Raw genomic sequence first — 27353 nt, 5'->3', positions numbered from 1 at the left:
GGTGCTGGCCCGGACACTGAGTCAAAACATGTGCTATACCCCCTATCCTGCCTGTCAGTTCCTGGCCGGACCTTTTGATCGGCGAGGTGCTGGCCCTGTCTCCGGTCCACTCTGGGACTCTGGGAGTGCCTGAGAGTGTCAGAGGTCTCACTTACCTTCCAAGATGGCGATGAAGCCTGGCACTCCATGGTGAAGGCAGCTCAGGGCTCTTGGCGCCCTCCGCAGGCAAAGCGGGATATCACAATCTAAGTAACCTGCAGCTCCTGAAGCTTGAACGGAGGGACTAACAATCAGCACCAAGGTCCCATGGCAGGGAGCATGTGAACCACTGCAGCTACACTGCTTCCAGAGTCCCGACGAACCACCAGAGGCACTGGAAATTCCTCTATACCTACCATATTCGAATGTCCCAACTCGACCGTCAACACTCCACACTTCGCTACCGAGCTGAATAATGGCTGGCCTGGGTGGCAGTCTGGCTGTGGGCATGCAAACCTTCTCAATGCTGGGACTGCATCCTGCAAATAGTGGGATTTGAAAGGACTCTATGTGGTGTCTGGGGGTACCTTTCCATGGGCTAACTCGCAATTATTACTATGATTTCTCCAGATCCTCTGACTGGCTACAGGTTTTGAAGCACCCGGGGATCTTTAGCTATGACATATATCCCTCTGCCGTATGTCATTCACCTGTACGATCTCTTCCATGCCGTACTGTCTCACACTTTTATTTTGACATATCACACACATCCATCTCTCAAGTTTTAAGCTAATTCAATTTATGACTTATTGTTGTAACAAAGGTCACACTCATCTGTCTCCAAAAGAGTTAACCCCAACCCACTCATTAAGCATATGACTGCATCAATACCCATTGCCAGCTAATATAGCCTGTTGCTGCTCATAAAGCATGTAGTTAGCACCCAGACAGAATCAGAATCAAATAAGCCAGTGTATATTGCCCATACAGCACACAAAATCCTGCCACTAGCTCAATTCCATGCTTGCGACTAACCGTGACACTGCTGTACTTACCCAAGCTGACGTGGCACTGACAGATGTCTTTAGCAAGTGAGGCAATGTTTAATCGACTCTAATCACCTCTATATATGTTAGAATCATAGCACGTTTATTGTCTTCAACTTGATGACCCCACCGTGACCTAACACAATAGACGAGCAAAACTAGCTTGTACTTAATATGTTTAAAATTTAAAAATGTTCCGAGCCTGTTTTATAAAAAAAAATGTGCTGTTTATTCTTGCCATAACAATGTACCCCATTGAAACGCCTGTAACCGCTGTTGTGGCGCTACAGGTTACTCTGTTATGTAATCAAATGCACAAAGAAAAATAAAGAATTAAATATATATATATATATATATATATATATATATATATATATATATTTCTGCTCTACAGAATGTTGATTTAAAAAAAAAAAAAAAATAGAGAATAAGCCTATATATATTTTTTTTAAATCACTGCATGGTTTTGCTCACACTATGGATAGTTTACCTCCTACCTTAATTACAGTATTTACAAGCAGCCTTCGTATACTGCAGAGTTTAATAGCCTCTGTTTTTTCTTTAGTTTGTATTTGTTTCCTTTTTTCTCTTTTGTTGTGGTTTTGTTATATTTTTATTATTACTTAATAAACTGAGATTTTTAATCAGACTGCATAAAACATTGTATCTTTATAGGGACTTTTTGGGGTCCCCTGGACTCTGTATCCATTGGACACTTTTCTGTATAAAATGTATTTAATTTCTACGGTTACCCCCTTTTAAGTCCCTTTACACAATCTAGGCCCCCGTTGGGGGTCCTCTCTTTCTCTTCCACATCCCAATATATCGACCTATTTAATGAGTGAATTCATGCAGTGTACTCACAAATACATATTTATCCTGACTCAGTTAGAACATGTCTTAAAGGGAACCTCCCTCCAAATAAAATGTTTTCTGCTATTGCATCCATTACTTGACACAGTTTCTGTATGTACTTTTTCATCAGAACAGTTTGTATTTTGCATCTAACTATATATCTTCCGATATGCACAAGTTTGGTGTGTTTTCTTTTTTTAATCTACCATTTCCCTGGCTCCTAAATGAAATAAAAATAGAATGTAAATGGTGTTCTTAGTTCTAGAAGTGTCTGTCAACTCTGCCGCATGTTGTGTGTTACAGTAACCCCATGCTCGCAAAGGTTGTGGACAAAGTACACGTGACTGTCAAACCTTGCAATTGCAGTTTGTCATTGGGTTTGTTTTTCTGCAGTCAATACTGGGTGTTTATGTAGTTAAGCAAAAGCATTTTGCTTTTGTGTATGAGCCATCTTCTGTAATATGTATACATTTATTTCTTCCCCAATGCAGGAACACAGGAATTTGCCTTTTATGCGTGAGTTGAGGTTTCTTTTTTCGCTCCTTGTCAGCTCTAAACGGAAATATGTGGATCCATCAAGAGCTGTTGAGATACTTAAAGACGCTTTCAAATCAAATGATTCACAGCAGGTAAACAGATATTCCACATGCACCTACTGTGCGGTACATGAACTGGTGGTGATTACAAATGTTGTTTTCTAATTTAATATGACTCCTATCACAATATGGAAATGGCTAGGGATGGTACTGGTCATACCTGCAATATCTTGTGGACCCAGTGGTCCCATTGGAACCACACATTCTCAGTGGGAATCGTATGATGGACTTCGTCAAGACAAATAATTGAATTATATGATTTGTCTTGTGTACTTGAGTAATATGCTGTATCAAACATTTAAATAGGAACTCTAAACTATTTGTATAATTCAGACTAGATTGCTACTTCCATAAAACTATTTTATTTATAGTCAACCACAATAAGTGTTCACCCTACCCCAGTGATGGATAAAATAAGAGTTGCCTCTAGCAAGAGTAGTTAAGCACTGAACCGATTTTAGAGTCCCTGACTCCTACATTTTTTATTACTTCTGGTGCATGTTTTTTGAGCATTCTAGCTACTCAAGGCGATGTCAGTTTACCCAGTTTGCATTTTTTCATAGTAACCTTTATCTCTTTACTAGTCTGTAATGGTAAGCTTAACCCCTTAAGGACACATGACATGTGTGACATGTCATGATTCCCTTTTATTCCAGAAGTTTGGTCCTTAAGGGGTTAAAGGAACACTATAGGGTCAGCAACACAAACCTTTATTCCTGACCATATAGTGTTATAACACAATCTAGCCCTCCTGGGCCCCCTTACCGGCTAAATATAGTCAATTCTTACCTTTATTCAAGTATGCTGGTGCTGGTTCTGGCCCTGATCTGCCTCCTTGGATGACCTCATCAGAAGTGATGATCTCATCAAATCACAATGCTTTTCCTGAAAAGACAGTGTTTACATTTAAAAAGCCTGCATTTACTGACTATACTCACCAGAATAACTACAATTAGCTGTAGGTTTTCAGTTGACTAGAGTGTCCCTTTAATTTCCTAAGCTTTTTGTATATGTGCTGTAAATATTCAGACATGTCTGTGAGTAAACTAACACTTTTGTGTGTCTTTTTTTTTTTTTTTTGGTTCCGCCTTCTCTTATGTTTCGGTTGTTCCTTCTACCAGCAAGATGTAAGCGAATTCACTCACAAACTACTGGATTGGCTAGAAGATGCTTTCCAGATAAAAGCAGAAGAGGAAAGGTAATAGAAGTATCGTAATCATTCTAAATGGCTACTTTCTTTCTAGTGCTAACTGTACCCTTCAGGGGAACATTAGTTATTTGTACATGGAGTGTGGGAGTCTGTCTGGAGCTGCAGTCAAGTTTTAGGATTTTGGAAGTCCATTTATTTAAATGTAATTATTTTAATTTATTTAGACCTGAAGCTACACTTGCGGAAGGTCAACAAAGGATCAGTATTTGTGTTAAGTGTTATACAGTATGTACTGTAGTTCTATAAGCATACAGTAATATATTGGCTTACAGATGGTTGGTTTTGCATTATGAATGACCATGTATGGACTGAATTTTTGTTATTCAGTATGGATAAAAATGTTAGCATTACTCTACACCTCTTGGTCAACACTCAAAAGAAAACCGTATAAAGAAATTGACGTGGCACAGTTATACTAATGATGCACACTAAATTATGATAAAAGATTATGAAAATGTATATGAAGTATAACTGCTTAGTATTATGCCTCACTACAGCAATTTATAGGTTCTACAGAATTCAGATTTTCTTGAACATGCCTACATAACCTTGCTCAGTTTTCAGTTTTGGTTCTTGCAGAAAACACATCTTAAGGAGTCTTCTAATCATTTTAATTTAGCAATTAAATATATGGAGAAAAAAAACTGCTTAACAGAGAAGAGATTTTAAATTTAGTAGCCAAAATGACAATATAGTCGCATTTTGCCTTTTCTTACTGGACTCCATTTCTCAACGGTTGCATATGTACCGACCTCTCCAAGTGTTTGGCACATAGCATACTGATAAATAAGAGAACATGTTTATTTGCGTTATTGGTAATAACATTCAAAAAAAGCTGAGCGCTCTTGGTTCAGTGTTTGATATTCTTCAATGTTCACTGACCGTTCTCATCACATGGTTGGGGCAGGTGATATGGAGTCTTTTAGTTTACGTGTGTAACTTTTTTTGTTTGTTTATTTTTGCAAGTTATTTTAATTTAGCAGTAATTGGTTATGTACATAGTGCCAAGAGTGACCTGGCCATGTTAGGAGCCTAGTTTATAGTGTTTATATATTCTATGCTGCAGATATATATTTTAGTGCCCCTCCTCTTCTTTGTTTACTTGGCTTTTCTTTTTATAGTTTCTTCGTGTTACTGCACATGTTAATGTTACAAGCCTCCCACTGTGTTGGCCTGGTTGCTGTAATTAGCTGTGTCACTGCTTAGTAATTCAGTGAGGGTCTACAGTGCTGCCTTTGAGCTATTTAAATTTTCTGACAATTGAAGAGCTAAGTGACATCCACATTGCACTTGAGGGAAGCATCAAACGTAGCTACAATGACATGTCCAAGTATTTACTCTGCTCTGTATAAATAAGGTTATTCAAGAGCAACTGGCGTTGTTTACTTTGTGTTTTACAGCTTATTATTTTTATTTTCATTTGAGTTTTGTTTAGGGATCGACCGATATTGATTTTTTTAGAGCCGATACCGATAATCTGTTAACTTTCACGCCGATAGCCGATAACTTACCGATATTCTGTACATTTACCATTTTGAAAAAAGAAACTATTTCTAACGGTAAATGCACAAAATATACATGCCACGTGTAGTGGATGAAGTGTATTTAGACAGGGGAGCTGTGTGTGTAGTGGATGCAGTGTGTATTTGTGTAGTGTGTATAGTGAATGCAGTGTGTATTTGTGTAGTGTGTATAGTGAATGCAGTGTGTTTGTGTAGTGTGTGTATATATAGTGAATGCAGTGTGTTTGTGTAGTGTGTGTGTATATATAGTGAATGCAGAGTGTGTGTTTGTGAAGTGTGTATAGTGAATGCAGAGTGTGTGTAGTGTGGGTAAAGTGAATGCAGTGTGTGTGTAGTGTGGGTAAAGTGAATGCAGTGTTTGTGTAGTGTGTGTATATAATGCAGTGTGTGTGTGTGTATGTAATGCAGTGTGTGTGTGTGTATGTAATGCAGTGTGTGTGTGTAGTGTGTGTGTGTGTGTATGTAATGTAATGTAGTGTGTGTGTGTGTTTGTGTAGTGTGTATGTATGTAATGCAGTGTGTGTGTTTGTGTAGTGTGTGTGTTTGTGTGTTTGTGTAGTGTGTATGTGTGTAATGCAGTTTGTGTTTGTGTGTTTGTGTAGTGTGTATGTGTGTAATGCAGTTTGTGTGTGTGTGTTTGTGTAGTGTGTATGTATGTAATGCAGTGTGTGTGTGTGTTTGTGTAGTGTGTATGTAATGCAGTGTTTGTGTATGGTGTATGTATGTAATGCAGTGTGTATGTATGTAATGTAGTGTATGTATGTAATGCAGTGTGTGTGTGTGTGTGTGTTTGTGTAGTGTGTATGTATGTAATGTGTGTTTGTGTAGTGATGTAATTTGTGTAAAATTGGGGGGGGGGGTTATGTTAATTATTTTTTTATTTTATATTTAAATTGTTTTTTTTTGTTTCTTTTAGTCCCCCTCCCTGCTTCTTCACCAGGAAGGAGGGATATAGTATTCCCTGGTGGTCCGGTGGCTTGTTAAGTCCTGGGGGGGGCGGCAGCAAGCGCTGACTTACCTTGCCAGCAGCTTCTCCAGCTCCCCAGTGTAAATCTCGCGGCCCTTAGTGCCGCGCGGAGCGTTGCCATGGAAACCCGTGGCAACGCTCTACCGCCGCGGGTCTCGCAAGATTTAGACATGGAGCTGCAGGAGCTGCCGGCAATGTAAGTCAGCGCTTGCTGCCGGCCCCCCCAGGACCGCCAGGCTTGTAATGAGCTTGGCGGTCCTAGGAGGTATTATCGGCAATATCGGTAGCTATATTGGCCGAAAATACCGAATATCGGCCGAAAATACCGAATATCGGCCGATAATATCGGTAAAACCGATAATCGGTCGATCCCTAGTTTTTTGTTTTTGTGCCTTGCCTAACTCCAGAGCTGACTCCTCTTTACCCGTCAAATCTCTGATATAACTTTAATCACCAGTGGTTTTAAGTCAAGGTAAAGTGTAACATATAGTATAAGGTACACACTTTATGTACTTTATATTTATCAAGATTTATAAATATGGTAAGCACTCAGATACCCAAAGCAGGGTTCTTCAAGCACCTAAGATCTGCTGTCCCGTTACTTGTATAAATGATGATAAAAAGATCTAAAACTCTACTAATCTTAACGAGCATTACTTTATTTGCTAGTACACGTCAGCAGTGACAATGTTTCAACCAGTTCCCTGATCTTCAGTCAAGTCACTGGTTAAAACGTTGTCGCTCCTGATATTTACACACAAATAAAAGATTGTTTGCATGGATTAGTTGAGTGCTGGACCTCTCTTATGCAAAACCAGCGGGCAAGTTTTTTGTGGCGTTGATTCAGCAAGGTTTCTTAAAACATTCTCCAGGGGTTTGGTCCATGACGCTTCTGTTGCATCACAAGCTGCTGATTTTGTGGACTATGTATTCATACGGCAAACCTCCTATTACTCCTCCTCTTAAAGCTGTTTATTGAGAGTCAAGACATTGGAGTAAAATTAAGTCACTGCTGTTCTAGAGGTACTTTAAAATGATGGGAGCATAGTTATTTGGCTAATTATCCTGTTGTAAGTAGCTGCTGATGAAGAAAAGCATGAAGACTTTAAATTAGTTACAGCAGCTCTGTCAGCAAAAATGTATTTGTATTGAATTTGCTTCTAAATAAGGTCTTTAGCCTCCATTTAGCCTACATTTCATAAAATACATAAGGAAAATAGGACTGCTTTTCCATATTTAAAGCAGTCAAGTTGACAAAACTTAATAATGCACAGTGCTTAATTAAGCAAGTTCTGTTCAGTTTACGGTCAAATTTACCCACAATTTATCAGTAAAATCAGTTCCACAGTAGGACAAACAGACAACATGGGGCAGAGGAGAACAAAATGGCAGCACACAGATATTGAAATGAAGCCAAGAAAAGATAATAAATATAAATGTAGGAAAGAGGCGAAAGGGGTATAATTACTAAGATACAGAGATCGTTAGGAAATGAAAATCAAAATAGGGAAAGAAAAAAACATGATGAGGGCACTTTGAAGTGCCTCTAGTGGCTGTCTGACCACCACTAGAGGCATTGTGATGGCCACATGTAAACATTGCTTTTTCTCTCCAAGCAGCAGGGATTGTATTTATACCAAAACCGTTAGATTAACATGTAGTAATTTTTGTTCTTGGTTTCCTTTAAGTGTTCTGAGTGTTCCGTTAAGTGATTGTTTTGCTTCTTGCGTTCCATGTGCCTTCGTGTCTAATGTCTAATCCTATCCATACTTAAAGGAAGAGATCTGAAATATATTGCCATATTCAAAACCAGTTGCTCACATGTGTGTTTGTTGTCAATATTTGTTAGTTCACTTGTACGCAATAGCCAAATATGATTCTGCAAGTTACTATTTAGACTTTTACTGGACTATTTTTCATAATCATCTTAAGTGTTCTAATTCTCACCATTTGTAGAATAAATCTCTAGCTAGTGTTATGGTGATCTCCGTAGAGGCTCTGTTCACACCTTTCATTCCAAGTACATATGAAACATTTTAATGTTTAACGTCCCCTAAGCTACATGGCTTCACACCAAATATAAAGATGTATGTTTAGCCATTTGCCTTATATTTTATCGATCACACAATTGTGTAAATAGTGCATTGAACACAGATTATTCTTGTTGTTATTGTCTTACAGCAAATCCTCAAACTACTGGTCTTATCTACTAGAGATATGACATTCCATTTATCCCCTTAATCCAGTGTAGAAATACCACACATGCATATATTTAGGATATCATGCCCAGTTTTGCAGTGTTTTTCCAAAGGAATTAATATGAGCAGTTTACTTATCAACAGTACACTTGGGAGCTTTAATTCGCTTGAATGGAAACCTCACAGCTCTCATTAATTTATAATGGGAACGGCTCACATTAGGGGTGCACAACATCTAGAGAGGTCAGATGACTAACGGAAATTCTTACCGGGGGCTACTGGCATATGATGTCAATGAGTTGATTGTGCCTGAATACTAGAAGGGATCTTTCTGATATCTTGTTTTTAGGCTTCTTGATGAAACTTACTTGAATATTTTTATCTCCTCTCATCCTCCCAAATTTTCTTGTGTTTTACCACCCATGTGTCCTTCCCAAAGCTCTTCTCAATCCCCTTCTTCCCTTGTGTTTCTTCTTACCACCCCTGTCTTGTCTTTCCCCATAATTCCATGTTCTCACACCAATGTAACAATCTTCAAATACTTAAGTTGTATTAGTGTTTTTTTGTTTTGTTTTTTTGTGTCTGTATTTTATTTTTTTACTCCTCACTGTAGATGTGTTCAGCTCAAAAATTATTGTATTTTGTACAGGTTGCATAGCCAACTTTTATTTATTTTTTTTCCCCCAGAGATGGAGAAAAGCCAAAGAACCCAATGGTGGAATTATTTTATGGGCGATTTCTGGCAGTGGGCGTGCACGAAGGTTAGTGTGTCAACTATTTTTAAAGGGATACCAGAGGCATCAAAACAACTCTAGCTTAAATAAGCAGTTGGATCATGAGCCTGCAGTCTCTGATCTGTACACCAAAACTGCTTTATTAAGCTACATTTGTTTTGGTGCTTATAGTGTCCCTTTAACTTTCTTAATTTGGGTGGATATACAATATAATCATGACTTTATATACTTTTTAATACATACACACAATAAAATATTCCTTGCCTTTTAAAATATATAATCAGGGGGGCGGAGCCTGGCACTCAGGCTGAGCGGCTGTGTTTCACTTCAGCTCCTGCTAAATACTGAACTTCGAGGGGGTAAACCCCAAAAAACACGGCACAGTCGCCCACCTGAGATGAGAGATCATGTTGGGAACACCCGGGAGAATCGCCCGACACCAAATACAAGACCCTACCACACCGGGAACCCATAAGAGAGATCTGAGGCCTACCGGAGATCGAGCGCCGGGGAGACGGCCGCTTCCCGCGCTGACTGACCTGGTCGGATATACCTCGGGGACACCACCTCTTAACCCCCCCCCCCCTCTGGACCGATGGGGGTCATCTCGGTCCGTAACAAGCGACTGGACAAGAGGCAACAAGCTGAGCCTACAATATGGGGCAATACAGCAACAAGATCGGCTAACACGAGGCGCTGCTAAAATGGCGACCGTGAAAGCACCAGGCGAGCTACATGAAAGCCACTCAGTCATGCCAAACTACGAAGCCAGACTCACCGCTCTCTTCGATGCCTTTTGGGCACAACTGGAGCGCCGGGCATGGCTGAATAAACAAGACACATGCCAGAGCCAGGAGCAATCGCAGCACCATAACGGCCGATGCCTCACTCCTAAAAGGCACAGGGCCCCAAGATGGCGCCGCAGGAGGAGAGATCCTCAGCCTGCAGGCATAATCATAAAGAAGAAACAAGCATCGGAGCACAGCAGCAGACCACGGGGGACCCCCCGTACACCCAAGTGTGCACCCAAGAGCTCTCCCCACTCTTCTTCCGAGCTGGGAGCCCACCCGAGGGTTACTCCTCACCGCCACCCATACACCCAAGGGAACAACCGGACTCCGGCAAAGCCTTGGGCCCACGACCCTGGAGATGGGGTCAATGGACTTGTGGCAAGGGTCTCCGATACGGCCTTGGGCCGAAGACAAGGGACACTCAAGCGGCAGCGCACTGGGAGTAACACCGGGGGCACCTTAACCCAGAGGGCTAAGCACTCAGTGGGCCAAAACGCCCACTATAGAGAAACGGACCCGGGCCTCCATGGAGCGGTGGGTCAAATAGGCAGCCCCCCACAACCAAGTGGATTGGACCGTGCGTGCTACAACACAAATCCTCCATGTGGGTAGGGCTGAATAACAGCATGGACACCTGCTACGCTCGAGGCCTTGGACTGTTCCAAGTAACCGCAAGAGACACACTGTTATACCCTGAGGGTTTTACCCATACAAATTTCCATGCTCCGTAATGTTTAATTTTTCTTTTTACAGTTAATACTTTATGATTGCCAGCTAGCAGATAGATACATACTATGTTACCAGCCTGCCTTAGTCATTTCAATCGTACCTGTTAGGTCTAACTCCCATTGCTGTGCGCCTCTTGGTAATTCAGACGGAAAGGCGCGGCAGGTCTAGCATCTAACTGTTTTACTCGGGAAACTTTGCTGAAAACAAATATTCGTGTTTAATAAAACGTAAAAAATATCACAGCAATTATATTGTCAGTGAAAGTGAAGTTTTTTGCTTTATTACAGTGTAATCTTACTGAGTGAGTTACTTGAGCACAGACGGAGAGTGACAGTGTTCTGTATGTGATGTACTGCCTAATATAAGAGCTGTGACAAGTACATTTATACTCTTTAGCATTCTTTAATTATGAGATAGCGTACAAGGAAGGTGTATGTACTATATTTATATAAAGCTTCACCATATCCGCTTGATGCATACTGGAGGCTATTCGGAAGGTCTGTGTCATATTTGACTTAACCTACAGTATAGCTCACTAATTGTTGCCTAGCAAATCTGTCATAATCCTATCTTAATGATTGTATACTGTGTTTCTTTTGGGGGTGGTGGGGTTGTTAAAGGGGAATAAAAATATATGTAAAACTGCCATTGTCATCATAACCATTGTTTTGGTAAATATATCTAACTTTGCTATTTTATGCGAAGGAAAGAAATTTGAGAATACAGAGATGTTTGGACAGTACCCTCTCCAAGTGAATGGCTTTAAGGATCTGCATGAGTGCCTGGAGGCGGCCATGATCGAAGGTGAAATCGAATCTTTGCATTCAGAGAACTCTGGCAAATCCGGTCAAGAGGTGAGAGATAAAACCAAAATGTAACCAGCGATGCAGTTATCATGGCCAAAACTGTTTTTCACATTGTGTATTTTGAGACATTTATTTTATTTGCACTATATATTTTTCTTCTTTTACACGAGTGTGTATCAAAACATTTTATGTTTATTTTTTCTTTTTTTCTTTATTTTATTCCCTCTGCAGCACTGGTTCACGGAACTCCCACCTGTGTTAACTTTCGAGCTTTCCCGTTTTGAGTTCAATCAAGCACTAGGAAGGCCGGAGAAGATTCACAATAAATTGGAATTTCCCTCATGCTTGTATATGGACAGGTAAAGAGTTTGTGGGCAGCTGGCTTAAAGGATCACTATAGGTTTTCCTGACACTATAGTGCCCTAAGGGTGCCCCCACCCTCAGAGTCCCCCTCCCGTGGCACTGAAGGGGTTAAAACCCCTTCAGCCACTTACCATAATCTAGTGCCGTGCTCCTTCGGAGCTGGTGACCTCTCCTCCCCGCCGACGTCAACTCCCAAATGGAGCGGAATGCGCATGCGCGTGCATTCAAACAGTCCATAGGAAAGCATTTCTCAATGCTTTCTTATGGGTGTTTTGCACACTGGATGCAAATTTCACATCCAGCCCCGCAGAAGCGCCTCTAGCAGCTGTCCGGAAGACAGCCACCTGAGGTTGGATTAACCTTCTCTGAAACTGCTATGTTTACAAATGAAGGGTTAAAACCTTGGGCACCTGGCACCCACCCCACTTCATTGAGCTGAAGTGGTCCGAGTGACTATAGTATCCCTTTAATAGGAATTCATTTTGTTTTATTTGATTGCCTTCTTTGCACATATGTAGTAAGGTTCTGTGACAGTTTGTTCAGTTAATAATGGATAAAAACTCAATAGTGATTACCAGAGGACATTCTGAAAGTGACCAGTGAAGAAGAGGGGCAATGGCTTCAGGTGCTTAACCACAAGCTTTCCATGTGCTGTGATCAATGGATGGACCCTTTGGTCTGGGTTTACTGTAATCTTCTTACTTTTATCTCCTCCCTGCAAAACCCTATTAGCCTGTGTAAGCTGTTAATACCACTAATGGTCTTTGTCCAAAAATCCACACAATCCCCTATTCTAGTTTGCAGCCTGTGTTGGTTTACTTTGAGTGTCTGTGAAATCTACATTGCATTAGTGTCAACCCTTACCATGACCTTGCGTAGTTTAGTCTTGTAACCGCTTCTCACCAAGTTACGCCAAATGCCCATTTGGCCATTGTCAATTCTGAGGAAGTTAAAATGGCAAAATTACTTTCATTGGTTATATTAATTACATTCTAGTTCAGATTTTTCTCTTATACAACTTTTGCAAAATGGCTGAACAAAGCAAAGTATGTTGTACTTATGTATTTTTATTTATATATTGGCAGATACATACACAAAAACAGAGAAATCACTAGACTGAAACGGGATGAGATAAAAAGACTAAAAGAGCACCTTACAGTGTTGCAGCAACGGCTTGAACGGTACAGTGAAATTACAATTGCATATAAAATTATATACACACAGACACGGTGTGTGTGTGTGTGTGTTTATGTATGTATGTATGTATGTATATATAACAAATAATAAATATATATATATTATTTGTTTGTGTGTCTGGTAGCTAAATGTATGGCACAAGAACCCCTCCTATATCCATACTAGCAAAGTACATTTTTTTTTTAAATATTAACATTAGTCTTTCCCTGTTTGTCTTCTTGCCCTCCAGAAGACTATATTCATGATTTTGTGTGTACTTCTCTTTTGCTCTCAAAGTGCATTTTCTTTGTAAATTGGCACCGATGGGGGAACAGTAGACCATTTCTTACACAAGATTTGCCCCAGGTTTTATTAGCCTATGCAATTTTAACCTTTAATGACCAATAAATGAACTATTATGTTTTGTTATAGAATTGTCAAACACTCATAAAGAGGTTAAGGGGTCACAGTGATAAAGTAATGTCACATGTTACTCTGTTTTAATCTATAAGCTTTAACTGTCTTATGCAATTTAACACGTTCACATTAAACATGTCGGTTTTCTCCAAGCTGGATGGAAGTCCAATTTAAGGACAGTCAAGTCAATATAACTATTACAGTAAGCTGTATGTGGAGCAGTTGCACAGACAAGGCAACTGAACATACAATACATTTCATTTTAACACAACTATTTCATGCTTGATTGCATATATTCACTTTATTATGCTTATTTCGAAATCTCTTATTGGCATCATGCACTTACATGCTTTTCATAACTTTCAGGTACTTAAGCTATGGTTCTGGCCCCAAACGTTTCCCGTTGGCAGATGTGTTACAGTATGCCCTTGAGTTTGCTTCTAGCAAGCCTGTTTGCACTTCCCCGGTGGATGATATTGATACAAGTGCCCCACCTAGTGGTTCTGTAGGAACACAAACCATGCAAAGGTGAGTGTAGTCTGTTTTTTTGTATTTGTGTGTGTGTGTGCGTGCGTATATGTGTATTTCTATCCTGTTTTTTCTTTTCATATTTAACATACGTTTGTTTTGTATTTTCTTTGTTTGTATACATTTATTTTTAGATATCTAGATAGTGTTTCAAGCAAAGGCTGATTAATCAAACTTTAACAGTTGTACACGACATTTTTTTTTTTAAATCATTTTGAGTTTCTGTCTGGTCCTTTTTATTAAAAGTCCAGAAATACAGTGTGTAGAAAAAGCATTTAATTTATTTTGTTCAAATATTCTTAATGAATACCTGCAACTGGTTAGAGACCGCCACATATTTAGAGGGACACCATAGGCACTAAATCAACGTTTAGCTTAATGTACTGGTTGTGGTGTTTAGATCATGCCCCTGCAGTCTCACTGCTCAATTCTCTGCCATTTTAGAGTTAAATCACTTTGTTTATACAGTCCTAGCCACATCTCTCTGCATGCAACTTACATAGCCCTCCTAAACACTTTCTTTAAAGGGAGTTCTGAAGTTTATACTTGCTTTGTTGCAAATTTTGTTTAATTTAGAATGTATTATGTTCTGCTGTGTCAAACAGCCTTCTAGACTCTGCAGAAGTCTCGTGTGTGTGATTTAAAGTTCAGTTTACAGAGCAGAAGATAAAAACCTCTAAAGCAAGTTAACATCAGATTGAAAATGAAACCATTTTTTTCATACAGTCTGTGTCAGTCACAGCCAAGGGAGGTGTGGCTAGTGCTGCAAAAACAGAAACAAATGTGATTTCCCATTGTACAGCACTACGGAGTCGTACTGATGGCGCTATATAAATTATAAAATAATAATAATAATAATTTAACTCCTAAATGGCAGTGAATTGAGCAGTGAGTCTTCAGAAGCATGATCTATACACCGAAACTGCCTTAATTAAGCTAAAGTAGATTTTAATTTCTCATTAAAGTATCTCATGTTGAATTGTGCATGCTATTTTCTAAAAATTATTAAAACAGACCATTTTTTTACATTCTAAACTGTGTGTTTTAACATCCACCTAGCACCATGGACATTCAGGGGCCTTCCTCCTCCACCGAGACACAACCCAGTCAGCGTTCTGTGATTCACAAGCCTTTCACACAATCACGGATACCTCCTGACATGCCTATGCACCCTGCTCCACGTCACATTACAGACGAGGAGCTGTCAGTATTAGAGGGATGTTTGCATCGTTGGAGAACTGAAGTGGAAACGGATACAAGAGGTATTGTCATAAAACCAGGAGGAATATGTTGTGGATTTGAAAATAAGTTAATGTATATACTAGAATACTTCCTGCTTGTAAATAAGATCGGGAAACCACAAACAGAATCCGGTTCAAGGATGTGGAGATATCATGGGAATAAGTAGTGTAATATAGAAAAAATATTAAAAAATTATGTTAAAGATTGCATTTGAATTCTCAAAGGTGTATTCTACCACTTTTCGCTATAAACTATTTCAGTACATTAATCTGCGTCAAATACATCATTTTCTCTTATCGCATAAGGTATGCATAATTGGTTTAAATATTTTGTAGATCTTTAGGAAAGTTTGTCAGGAAATTAGAACCTTGCATATCCACAAGTAAGAAGACACTGCAGTGAATATAAATCTGGAGAACATCTCCGGTGTTACATTTTGTTATTTTTCATATGAGTGTAATTTAATTTAGAAGAGGTTTGTTTTAGCAACCATGTGTCCTTAAGCACCATTCTGGTACCGAGCACCACAGTCTTCAGAAAACATGTTGAACAATTAAATAAAGATGGGTTAACTATAAACCATTCACCAACAAAGCTTAAGAAGAAAAAAAAAAAGTCACCTGCAGGGGACTAACCTGACATTATAAATGCTTGTTCGCATTTGTAAACTTTAAAAAGCTACTTTATTTAACTTTGTGACCATTATGGATTACTAAAATCCTGTCTTGTTTGTTAAATCAAGTCTGCTTAAATTGGTTTCATTTCTTTTTTGTGTAAAGAATTCAAATGCTTGTTCAAATATTTGTCTTCATCGTTTTAATTGAAACCTCTTAATATTATCAGCTGAATTAATATATTAATAATATATCATGTTCTTCAGACTTGCAGGAGAGTATAGGCCGAATACATCGAACCATAGAACTGATGTACTCTGACAAGCTGATGACGCAAGTAAGTGGAATTAATTTTGATAATTGTGCTTGGTTATTATTTTTATATTCTGAACATTCTAAAGTTTGAATTAATGTTTCAGAATGTTTCTTCATGGAAGGGTTTATTCACTAGTCAGGATGTTGGCATCCTATTTAAAAAAAAAAAAAAAAAGTCTTTCCAGACACTAGCTGTTTGGTGTATGTAAAAGTGCATGATTTCCAAAGTCAAGTACTAAACTAATATTTGATTTTGATTTTTTTTGGTTTTCATTTTTACAGGCTACTATCACAACCAATTTATTTTGCATCATCCTTTTAAGATCTAAGTACATTGTAGTAGCTTAGCAGTTTAGCAACGTGTTGCCTTTTTTGGTGCTCAATGTCTCACTGGGAACTATTTTTAGTTGTGTTTTTTTTATTTTTTTTATTTGCTTTATTTTGGTTTTATTTCGCATCACTTTAGAATGGGTCACCATATAATTAGCTCATGTTTACAGAAGGCTATTGGATGACTGCAAATTAACAAGATACCAGTTTAAAACAAGTCTTAGCAGGTATACTGACCTCAATAAATCTTCTCTGATCACACACCAAGACAATATGTTACAGCCCCCCTGCATAAGACACCTGCATTCCATGTTCTGTTGATATCCCTAGTAGTTAAAACATTTTTTTAAATAAATCTTGTTTATTTCATTGATCACGATTAAGTTGTTTATTGTGTTTGTCACCACCTTGTCCTTCATCCTTAGGTTCCCTACAAGTTGCATGCTGTGCTCGTGCATGAAGGCCAAGCAAATGCAGGACACTACTGGGCATATATTTTTGATCACCGTGAAAAGAGGTGGATGAAATACAATGATATTTCTGTTACAAAATCCTCCTGGGAAGAATTAGAGAGAGACTCATTTGGGGGTTACAGGAACGCCAGTGCATACTGTTTGATGTATATCAATGATGGAGAACAGCATTTAATACAAGGTAATGCACATTATATGTTGTATTTTTTTTTTCTGCTGCAATTTTCGATATGTACTTAAACTCTAGTGAGAGCCAACCTACAGATTATTGTTGCGGTTATGAGCAAGAGTCTCTGGATTCCATCTCTTCTGTTTTTTAATATTCTGTTTTTGAGCAGTTTGACAAATCTATCCCAGCCAGATTCCAGTTTCTTTACTGCCTCCATGATAATTGCCCAAGTTTGGATGGCAGTGATAGGTTCTGAGCTCTGGGGAACTCCCTTTAATAGGAAAGCTATAAAGTAATATTCGTTTTGTATGCACAATACTGTGTAACATTTAAAAAAAAAAAAAAAAAAACAGTAATTTTTTTAATTTCAATCTTCCGATGATCCTTTAGCACTCTCTTCTGGATTATGCAAAGCATTGTTAGCAGCACCTGCTCATACGTCATTATACTTCTTTTCATTCTTGGTAGAGAATGTTTATTTCTTTACGAATATACCATTGTTGATGTATTGGCTGCACAAAGGCAATAAAGTTCTTGTGGGTGTTTTTGAGAGCATTAGGGTAAAATGAATACTTTTGTCAACTCAAAGCTTCATTTAGTTGGCCTTTTGTAATTTTATAGCTTGTGGAACGTTATTCATGTTATCATGTTACTTCACATAGCTTGAGTGGTTGATTTAAATCCTAAGGATATTTTATTCCCTGTTTTGTGTGGATGTGTTGTGATAACCTAAGGTATTGTCAAACAAAGTTCTATATGTGATATTAAAAGGTGAGGCTGGTGGAAATAGGCAAAGGAATTAAACAATTAAAAAAATTCATAAAAGTTCATAAAGCGGTAAACCTGAAACTCGTTTTAGAACCTGCTTATGGTAATTCCTCGCCTTCATTACTTCTCTCCCCCCTTTTTTACAGGTACTTGGATCTAGGACACGGGGGTCAGCAACATATTGCACTCAAGGTGCCTTTGCGCGGCTCTCAAGACTGCCAGAGCCGGTTTGATTCTGGCAGCCTTAACAGCCTTGCAAAGGCACCTTAAGCCTCCCACCAGCAAATACCACCAGCAGCACCACACATACACACAACTTTAAACACACAATGTGTCATATCATCCAGACACAATTATACAAGCAGCCCTCCACACACAGCACACATTCATAGGTATCATTCACAATACCACAAACTAATCATGAACATATGCAATAGAACAGCCCACAAACGCACTAATACAATGTTACAAAGCAGATGCAGCTCCCATTACTAACAAGCACAATACTGCAACATAGAGAACTAGATTTAAAAAAAATTAGGATCGGGAAACCAAGAGACAACCCCTGATCTAGGACTTTCAATTTTTTTTTTACTTTTTGTTAACTTATTCATGATTTTATCTAGATCGCATGTTATGGTGTCTGTGGGTATTTTCTGTTCCATGTTGTATATTATTCAATAAATAGAGTACTCTTCCACCTTGTGGAAATGATTTGGAGCTTACTGATTACAAATTGCAGTTCTTTTTTCTTTTTTAGACTCAATTTTTTTTTTAGGGTAGATATATATATATTTTTGATCACCGTGAAAAGAGGTGGATGAAATACAATGATATTTCTGTTACAAAATCCTCCTGGGAAGAGGATCACAATGCAAAATAATTTTCACATTTTTACACTAGTCACTTGTTCCTCATCATTAAAGTTGTCCATCCCTGGTCACGGCAATTCTGAACTACAGTTCCCAGAATTCTATTCCAGGCCAGGAAATAAAGACTTTCAAGTAAGTTTTAAAGAAACACAAGGGTTGATTTTCTGAACCAAGATTTGACAAGGGAAATACAAATAAAAAAAATTATATATACATATATATATATATATATATATATATATATATAATAAACAATACACAAGATCCACATATATATATGTGGATCTTGTGTATTGTTTATTATATATATATATATATATATATATATATATATATATATATATATATATATATATATATATTTTTTTTATTTGTATTTCCCTTGTCAAATCTTGGTTCAGAAAATCAACCCTTGTGTTTCTTTAAAACTTACTTGAAAGTCTTTATTTCCTGGCCTGGAATAGAATTCTGGGAACTGTAGTTCAGAATTGCCGTGACCAGGGATGGACAACTTTAATGATGAGGAACAAGTGACTAGTGTAAAAATGTGAAAATTATTTTGCATTGTGATTTAGTAAACTGATCTGAGTAAATAACAGCAGCCAACTTGACTGTGCATTTATTTAGTTTTTTTTCTGCTACTGAATGATACACAATGTTTTTTTTGCAGAGGAATATGATAAGGAGACTGGTCAGCTCCTTACTGGGATGGACACTTTACCCCATGATCTACGGGAATATGTCAAGGAAGATAACAGGCGATTTGAAAAGGAAATTGAGGAATGGGATAAAGAGCAGTTGCGGAAAGCAGAACAAGAGAAGATGCATATTTCTCAGAAAACACTGAAACCTGCTCCACCTACTGTTGCTGGTAGGGAAACTACAGCTACCTGTAGATCATTCAAACACGTATCTAAACATTCATATCTCAATGATATTTTCCCCATTTGTTGTAACAATGTTGTTCATATGGAATATAAGTAACGTGTATTCCATCAGCATTAGGTTGTAATGTAAGGACTACATTTTTGGGGGTTACATATTCAATAGATATACAATTATACGTTTTTTTTTATTCTACTGTATTTTCTTTCATGAAATCAATCATTTATTCCAATCATGACATTTTAAAGGAACACTAGTCTTGAGTTCATTAACACTTTTTCACTGCAGATTCCCCATGTTGGCCAAGAGCAGGAAGCAACTTAGATTTTGCAGCACATCCTGGTAATTTGTTTTATTTTTTTGCTCCTCTTTTTTGTATGACATTCAGATGAGCGGTTAGTTAATATATAATAATAATGTACTAAAAATATACACTCAAATTGTGGAAATGTTTTTGCTTTCTTTTGACTTTTCAGGAGGCATATATTTACAGGGACACCATAGTCACCAGAACAGCTATAGCTTAATGTAGTGGTTGTGGTGTCTGTAACTTGTCCCTGCACGCTTTTCAATGTAACTGCTGCCTTTTCAGAGAAAATGTTTGTATTTCTGACACAATAGTGTTCCATTTTTGATTGAATTTTTTTTTGCCAATTTAACCTAGCCAATTTAACCTAAATATGTAAAACTCAATTCCACAAACAGAACACTTTTATATCAAACAGAACACTTTTTTGTAGCTGCTCATTTTTTTTTTTACCAGAGTGAAAATACCATTTTATTCCGAATATATCAAATACACTTCTAATCCATACCATTAGTTACAATTTAAAGCTGCTGTCAGGCATTCTTTTGATAAACTGCTATGTATAAGAAATGTTTGAAATTTGCTCAGGTATGCTCAGGTATGCTCAGGTTTGCCTTTAAAAATGTGGGACAACGTGATTAAAGCTGCTGTCACAAATAAAATGTCTGAAACCTGTCACTTAGTGACAATGCATTTAAATTATTGAACTGCACACTGACTTCAAATGACAATCAAAATACCAAACTTAATAAAGAATGATTTATACAGCTTTACTCAGAGCAAACTAAACGATAATAATCTAAAAGTATGTATTTTATTATTCTATTGATTTGGGTCTCTTCATAATATGAGGGTGTAAGGTCCAGGCCGTCATGTTTCTTTAAAACCTGAGGTGTCAAGAGGTTTCTTTTTAATTGAAAAATATTTGATGTATATGTAGAAGCTTGTTGTACTTCGCTAAAGGCACAAAGGTTAAAAGAGCTAGATTTAAATTGAAAATATTCTTTGGGTACACATACTGTGCAATGCCTGAATGACTTTAGACAAAGTCAATATAATCTTTAAGAAAACATTTTTTTCCCTGCAGTCATTTGCATGACCAGCATTACGTTGGTTTGAAGAACTAAAACTGTACTACTTGTCTGAAAGCTGTCATGTATTGGGCTGAGTTACATCTTAATTGTTAGGCTGTTTGAACACTGCCTTCAGGCACACTTTACTTGTAATAAACAAGTTTAGGTAATCAATATTTAAGCTTCTTGATCCAAGTAGCTGAACATATTCTGTAATATTTTTAGCTCAAAAGTTAGTTTCTTGTAGAATTAGCATAGATTATTGCATTGAATGATATATATCTATACTTTAGCCATTTCTACAAGCGAAAGAGAACATTTCAATCTATCTAGAATCTTTTCAAAGTTTTCCTTCATTAAACATGTTCATTATTTCCCATTTTTCCTGTATTTATTTCTAATGACTGTTCCTCTCACCCATCATTTGTTCATATAAAAATTATTTTTCTTTGACACTTGATTGCTTCTTATGGTTCCATTTATTGTGAAGGCTCAGAATATTGTTTAATCACGTTTGTCATTTCCTCCAGAATCTACCTTGAAGGATCCAGAGTACATGGAGCAGCCTACTAGAGCAGATCTTTCAAGTGACATTAAAGAGGAGACCACTAGTGCAATTGCTCGAGCAGTCACAGATTCTGAAGACAAGGTTCCAGAGGCTGTCCTGCAAACGGTTAGAACATCATTAACAATGCATTTTGAGATTCCATGTTTAGTTGGATTTCACTGTTGAGATTTGGGGCCGTTGCAGTACCTAAAGAGCGCGGCATTTGATACCCTGATGGAGACATGCATTAATGCACGCAGTGTTTGTCTATAAAACCTTATGCTCTATATAGCTTTGCATGCAGCATACTTAAAAGTCAAATAACAAAAACTGAGACGTTGCCATAACAATAAGTGGCATGTCTTTAAAGATAAGACAAGACTTTGAGGGATGTGGAATCATTTTTTAACTTTATAACATATTTAATGAATATGTTTATGCAATTCATATGGGTCGTTTTATTTTGGTTTTGGATTATTGCACACAAACAGCACTTTTGTTGATGATAACCTGTATGGGAATTGATATTTCGGTGTACACCTATATACCAAGTTCCAGTTTACTGGATTGCAAATGCTAATTAATGCACAAACTCACTTGTTGCTCTACTTGCACAGAAACCAGGACATAAATCTTTGTAATAATATTCATGTGGCATGCACCAATTTATAATGGGGGAGAGAGGATAGGAAGTCCACAATTTTTCACCTAAGTGGGTAGCCTAATTTACATAGAAGCAATGGTCCACGTTTTTATTACGAAAATTGAAAGAGATTTTTTTTTTTTTTAACATACTAAACTTTTTTTGCAGAAATATTCTATTAGTTTCTGTAAACATAGCTCCATGTTTATTTAGCAACAACATGCCATTGAATCGGGACCACTGGTCAGTTATAGCCATCAAGGGATATTTTGTACACCCGCTTTGATATGTGTGCATGCTTTAGAATGGTACATTCCCACTATATAAAACATTTTTCAGCAGTGCAGTGAAACCGCTTCTGTGTCGAACTAATTTGAAACATGGGCCATAGAGTATCTAATGCAGATTTAAAACAAAAGTGTCTTGAAATTAACCTGACTTCATGTTGGTTGATATTTGTAACACTTGTGCTTTGCTTTTTTAAATTTCAATAACTATAATTACTTAAGGCCAAATCTCACACTGATTAGCCAGGAGAAATGTACTAACAGCCAGCTGCAATACCAAGCGTAAATGCAGCTATGTGATGAGCTTTGTAAACACTATACTGTTTCTTTCACAGATAAGGATAACTATTCTATATAAATGTACTCCTATTTAAATAATAAAATACTTACCAGAATTTTTTTACCTGCCCATTTCCATGGCAACCTCACGAATAGGTTAAGACAAAAACTCTCCACTTGCCAGTCAGGACAGAAAGTATCAATTAACAAATCTTGATAAACTTCCCTCCCTCTGTAGAATTCTCAGTCTTATTATAAAGCCTCTTCTGAAATGTAGAAAGCTGATGTTGTCATGGAAATGGCCAGAGAAAAAAAATCTGATAAGTATGGCTAAGATAGTCCTGTTTCCTGGTGAACATGGCAGCATCGCAAATGGGCAATCCCCACGCCAAGAAGGGAACGATACATTATGGTACTGCAAACATTAAATATTGTCAAAGCGTTAAGAGGATATAACACTGGACCCAAACTTAGAAGAACGTTTATCCTTTGGAATATCTAGGCAGTAATTCCTTGTGAAAGTAGAATCTGAAGCCCATGGGTGAGGGAATCTCCAACCCTTATCTTTAGAGTGATTTCTCAATAAAGAAACAAGCTATTCCGTAATTCAAACTCAATTGTATATGTTATTCAGGAAAACTCATATACAGAATGTGAAAATAAAGTATAACTGGATATCAAGCTTTGCAGATCACCTAATACAGTTTGGCTGTATATGAAGCTCCCTAGATCTCATTAAATACTAAATGAAAACTCACATCTGTATCTGGGTTCAGTCATGTAAAATACATACGAATAAGCTGCAGAGCCCCAGTCCAGACATAAAGTATATCAGTGTAGCAGACATGATAGGAAAAACAAACAAAAGATAGAGCCAAGCATAAACATATTCCCAACATACATCAGCCACCGAAATGAGCAGGTATTTAGTCCCTCTATATCTTACTCTGGACAATTGATTGATAACATTCTGTCCTAGTCTTCCTCTGAAATAACCTCTCAGGGATGTAATATACAGACAGGCCTCTATGAAGCACATACCTTAGCCTTGTTATTATCAGTTATTGTTGGAATTGGTATCTCCTATGTTAGTAGGGCTATAGCATACAGGAAGACTTCCTCTGAAGTTATCTATTAGCGCTGGTATTGGACCCTCCCTCTGTTCTCAAGGCTGTAATATAGAGGCAAACTTCTGAAGTTATCCATTAGCCCTGCTATTGGACTTTATTTCTGTGTTTAGGGCTGTAGTATACAGGCAGACTCTCTATGGAGTGTAGCCATTAGCTCTGATATTGGCATTTCCTCGGTCTCCAGAGCTTTAACATACAGGAAAACTTTGAATGTGTATAGCAATTATCTGCATTCTTTTATCTAGCTGCAATACTGGACATAAAAATTTACAAAGATGCTCACTGATAACATCCTAAATGTGACCCATTTTGTGATAAGAAAGCCTCAATTGCAATTACCCGAGACGGGAAACCCAAAATTAAATATCCTGGATAGAGGCAGAAAAGCTGTATTTCACTGGAAGATGGGGATTTACAAACAGTCTAATCTGCAAAAACTAGAGGCCATTTATGCACCCCATGTACCATTGTCATCTCCTACAGTCATTATTATTATTATTATTATTGGTATTTTTATAGCGCCAGCTTATTCTGCAGCGCTTTACAATAAAAGGGAAATTTACCAAATGAGACAATAACAAAATGTAACCGGAACAATAGGTAGTTGAGGACCCTGCTCAAACAAGCTCCCAGCCTAGAGGAGGTGGGGTATAAAAACACAATAGGAAGGGTATTGAGAGAGACAGCAAATAAACATTGTGGGAAAGTAGCAGTGCTGGTGGTGAGAATGGAGTGTGGCCCTATAGGAGAGAGCGAGAGGAAGGTTTGAGCGATGGGGAATGTAAATATTTGTTAAGTGATGCTTCCTGTTCTGAGTGGTGATTTAACCCATCAGTGATGCTGTCATGTTAGCCACAAAAGGTCAATAGTAGTACATTGCATGTCACATTCTTAATTATATTTATTTAAGTATTAATGTGTTTTTTAAAAAAAAAAATGTATGAGAATATTCTCTTGTTTGACTGCACACAGTTTAGTAACTCTGAATTGTAGATGTTGGAGATCATATTCCACTTTTTTTTTTTTTTTTTCTCCAAAGTTAAACACAATTCTTATCTTTTTTTTGGGAAAGCAACATTGTACGAATGTTAAACTGTGAATCTTTCAGCCTGTAACAAATTGTTTTTTTAATTGATACATTTTAAGTGGATCTGAGAAATTACCACACCTTCATCCTGCAGTGCAGTGTTTGCTAACCTTGTCAATGTAGATGGTTGTGAATAACATTCCCCATAACAGCCAGCAAGTGTTATTTACAAACGGCTCCAGTTACAAGCTTAATCCTTTCCTAAAGCTGGGGCATGCTATGCTGTCCTACAAATGGATGTTGTAGCACTATCAAAATACTCTTTATATATCAATTTAAATTCTGTATGTATGTTATTTTAACATAATTATGTAACCTACCAGGGACCTACCTGACAAACCAGACGGAAAGTCCAGAGAATTGAAATTTGCAAGCTCTATATTTGACACTGTAACTTTCCATAACCCCATAAAACCTGTACATGGGGGCAATTTTGTACTCGTGAGACATCGCTGAACACAAATACGAGTGTTTTAGAGCAATAAAACATATAATGACGATATCATTGGTGAATGGTCAGTTTTGTGTGAAAAATGCAAAAAAGAAAATATAAACCCTAACTTTGGCCAGGGTTTGTAACTGGCTACTATAAAAGACTGGTCATACCCATTTTGAATACCCTGGTTTTCATACTTTTGCAAATGGTATGCTATGATGGGGGTTATTTTCATTCCTGGGCTGCCATACAGTCTCAAAGGCCACATTGAGCCAAAAAACTAATCTGGCAGATTTCAATGTTTATAAACTGAAAAGGCTTATAGTTGACCCTGTAACTTTACAAAACCCTATAAAACCTGTACACAGGGGGTTACTGTTGTACTTGTGAGAGATTGCTTTTGAGGTAAAAGCTAATATTATTGAGACATTTACAGTTAAAATGCCATGAAAAACTTGGAAAATAATTTTTTTTTAATTCTCACTTTTGTTTTTAGATTTACTAATTTTAAATAGTTTCATATATAAATATTTGATGTGAAATGAAAGCCCCGTTTCTCCGCAACAAAATGACATGCAAGTATTGGGTGCACTTGATATGAAATGGGTAAATTATGGTTGAACAGGCATATAGCTCAAATTCTAGGTTTTTGTTTTAGTTAAGAACGTTTACAATTGCCTCTGTCCATAAGGGGTTAGCTGAGGATAGCTGATTGTTATGGCAAATTTAGTTTGCAAATATTAGTATTATTATTATGATATTTATAGAGCGCCGTCAAATTCCACAGCGCTTTACAATGGGTGGACGAACAGACATGTAGTTGTAACCAGACAAGTTGGACACACAGGAACAGAGGGGTTGAGGGCCCTGCTCAATGAGCTTACATGCTAGATCTGTTTTTAAAGGATTAAGCAAGACTGGTGAACCAACATGGGGAATGTAGTTCAATTACATCTATAGTACAAGTTTATACATCACTATTTTATTGTTAGGCTCCATTTTACCTAAATTGCTGACTTGCTGAGAATTGTGGGAGATTGGAGTGACCGTGGTTGCTCGCCCTTTGTTTTTGTGTGTTTATAAAAACTGAGCATTACAGGTGTATGCAACAAAATAAAGCAAACAATACTGTACAATTATAATCCTTATTAGTAAACTTAATAAAGTAGCTATGAAATAGGGAAAGATTTCACACCAGAAGGAGTTCTTAACTCTGTCCTAATGGTAAACGTTAACGTATGGATAGCTTTTATTGAAGACCGTAAAGGAATAGATACGAATAGAACAGTGTATCCAAAAGCAAGACCTCATCGTAAATAGATTTTACAAAACGGCGCATATGAGGCATGCATATTTTTATACCCTTTACCGCCATACCTGTGTTTTGTGGGACTCAAGGAATAAGAGCGTAAAATCATACTTATTAATCTGATTGGCAGCATTACAGTTTTAGTACAGTCTGAATTCTCATCCTAACAGACTAGAAAATGCACAGAGGAGTATATATCCATGGCTACTTACTATAAAATGCAGGTCTTGTGTAGAAATAAGCATAAATATTATATACATATATGTTAAATGATGTGTGTTTTAATTTTTATATGAGCTCTTTTAAAAAAAAAAAAAAAGATCCACTGTCTCTAAATATTCAGCACCGAGAAATGTTCATGGATTAGTTAAGCATGGTGTATTCTTTAGAATCACTTTTTATTCTGCATTGTGAGAGGGACTGATGCTCTTAACATGTTTTATCTAGCTAACTCTGTAATAAATCTCACAATCTTTTTCTCTGCAGCCCACTGATAGCACCCCAGTTCCTCCAGCTCCTAACCAACGAGTTGTAGAGGTGGCGATCCCTCACGTAGGGACTTTTGTTATTGAGTCAGAGGAGGGGGGTTATGACGATGAGGTACTATTTTTACTTTTTGGCTGGCTGAGCCCCTTGTGCCATCTCTTACACCGGTGCTTTATTTTGCTG

The 27353-nt window shown here is 37.5% G+C and overlaps 1 protein-coding gene across 9 annotated transcripts in view; it reads left to right on the top strand.

Annotated features, from left to right (window-relative positions):
- Positions 1-27353, top strand: part of USP25 (ubiquitin specific peptidase 25) — a 96495-nt gene that overhangs the window by 49961 nt on the left and 19181 nt on the right. For 3 of the 9 annotated variants that reach the window (XM_063448463.1, XM_063448436.1, XM_063448427.1), the window contains exons 7-20: positions 2372-2509; positions 3598-3674; positions 9062-9135; positions 11334-11482; positions 11666-11793; positions 12883-12978; positions 13757-13918; positions 14978-15180; positions 16041-16111; positions 16845-17073; positions 19372-19572; positions 19875-19928; positions 21497-21639; positions 27171-27284. In XM_063448463.1, coding sequence (XP_063304533.1) covers positions 2372-2509; positions 3598-3674; positions 9062-9135; positions 11334-11482; positions 11666-11793; positions 12883-12978; positions 13757-13918; positions 14978-15180; positions 16041-16111; positions 16845-17073; positions 19372-19572; positions 19875-19928; positions 21497-21639; positions 27171-27284 — 1839 coding nt within the window. The remainder of the gene's footprint in view (positions 1-2371; positions 2510-3597; positions 3675-9061; positions 9136-11333; positions 11483-11665; positions 11794-12882; positions 12979-13756; positions 13919-14977; positions 15181-16040; positions 16112-16844; positions 17074-19371; positions 19573-19874; positions 19929-21496; positions 21640-27170; positions 27285-27353) is intronic. The other 6 variants (XM_063448499.1, XM_063448473.1, XM_063448481.1 and 3 more) reach the window with 3 other exon arrangements.

The sequence above is a fragment of the Pelobates fuscus genome, chromosome 1 (genome assembly GCF_036172605.1).
Source record: "Pelobates fuscus isolate aPelFus1 chromosome 1, aPelFus1.pri, whole genome shotgun sequence".
NCBI classification, from domain to species: Eukaryota; Metazoa; Chordata; class Amphibia; order Anura; family Pelobatidae; genus Pelobates; species Pelobates fuscus.
This window is presented reverse-complemented; position numbering and strand designations above follow the sequence as displayed.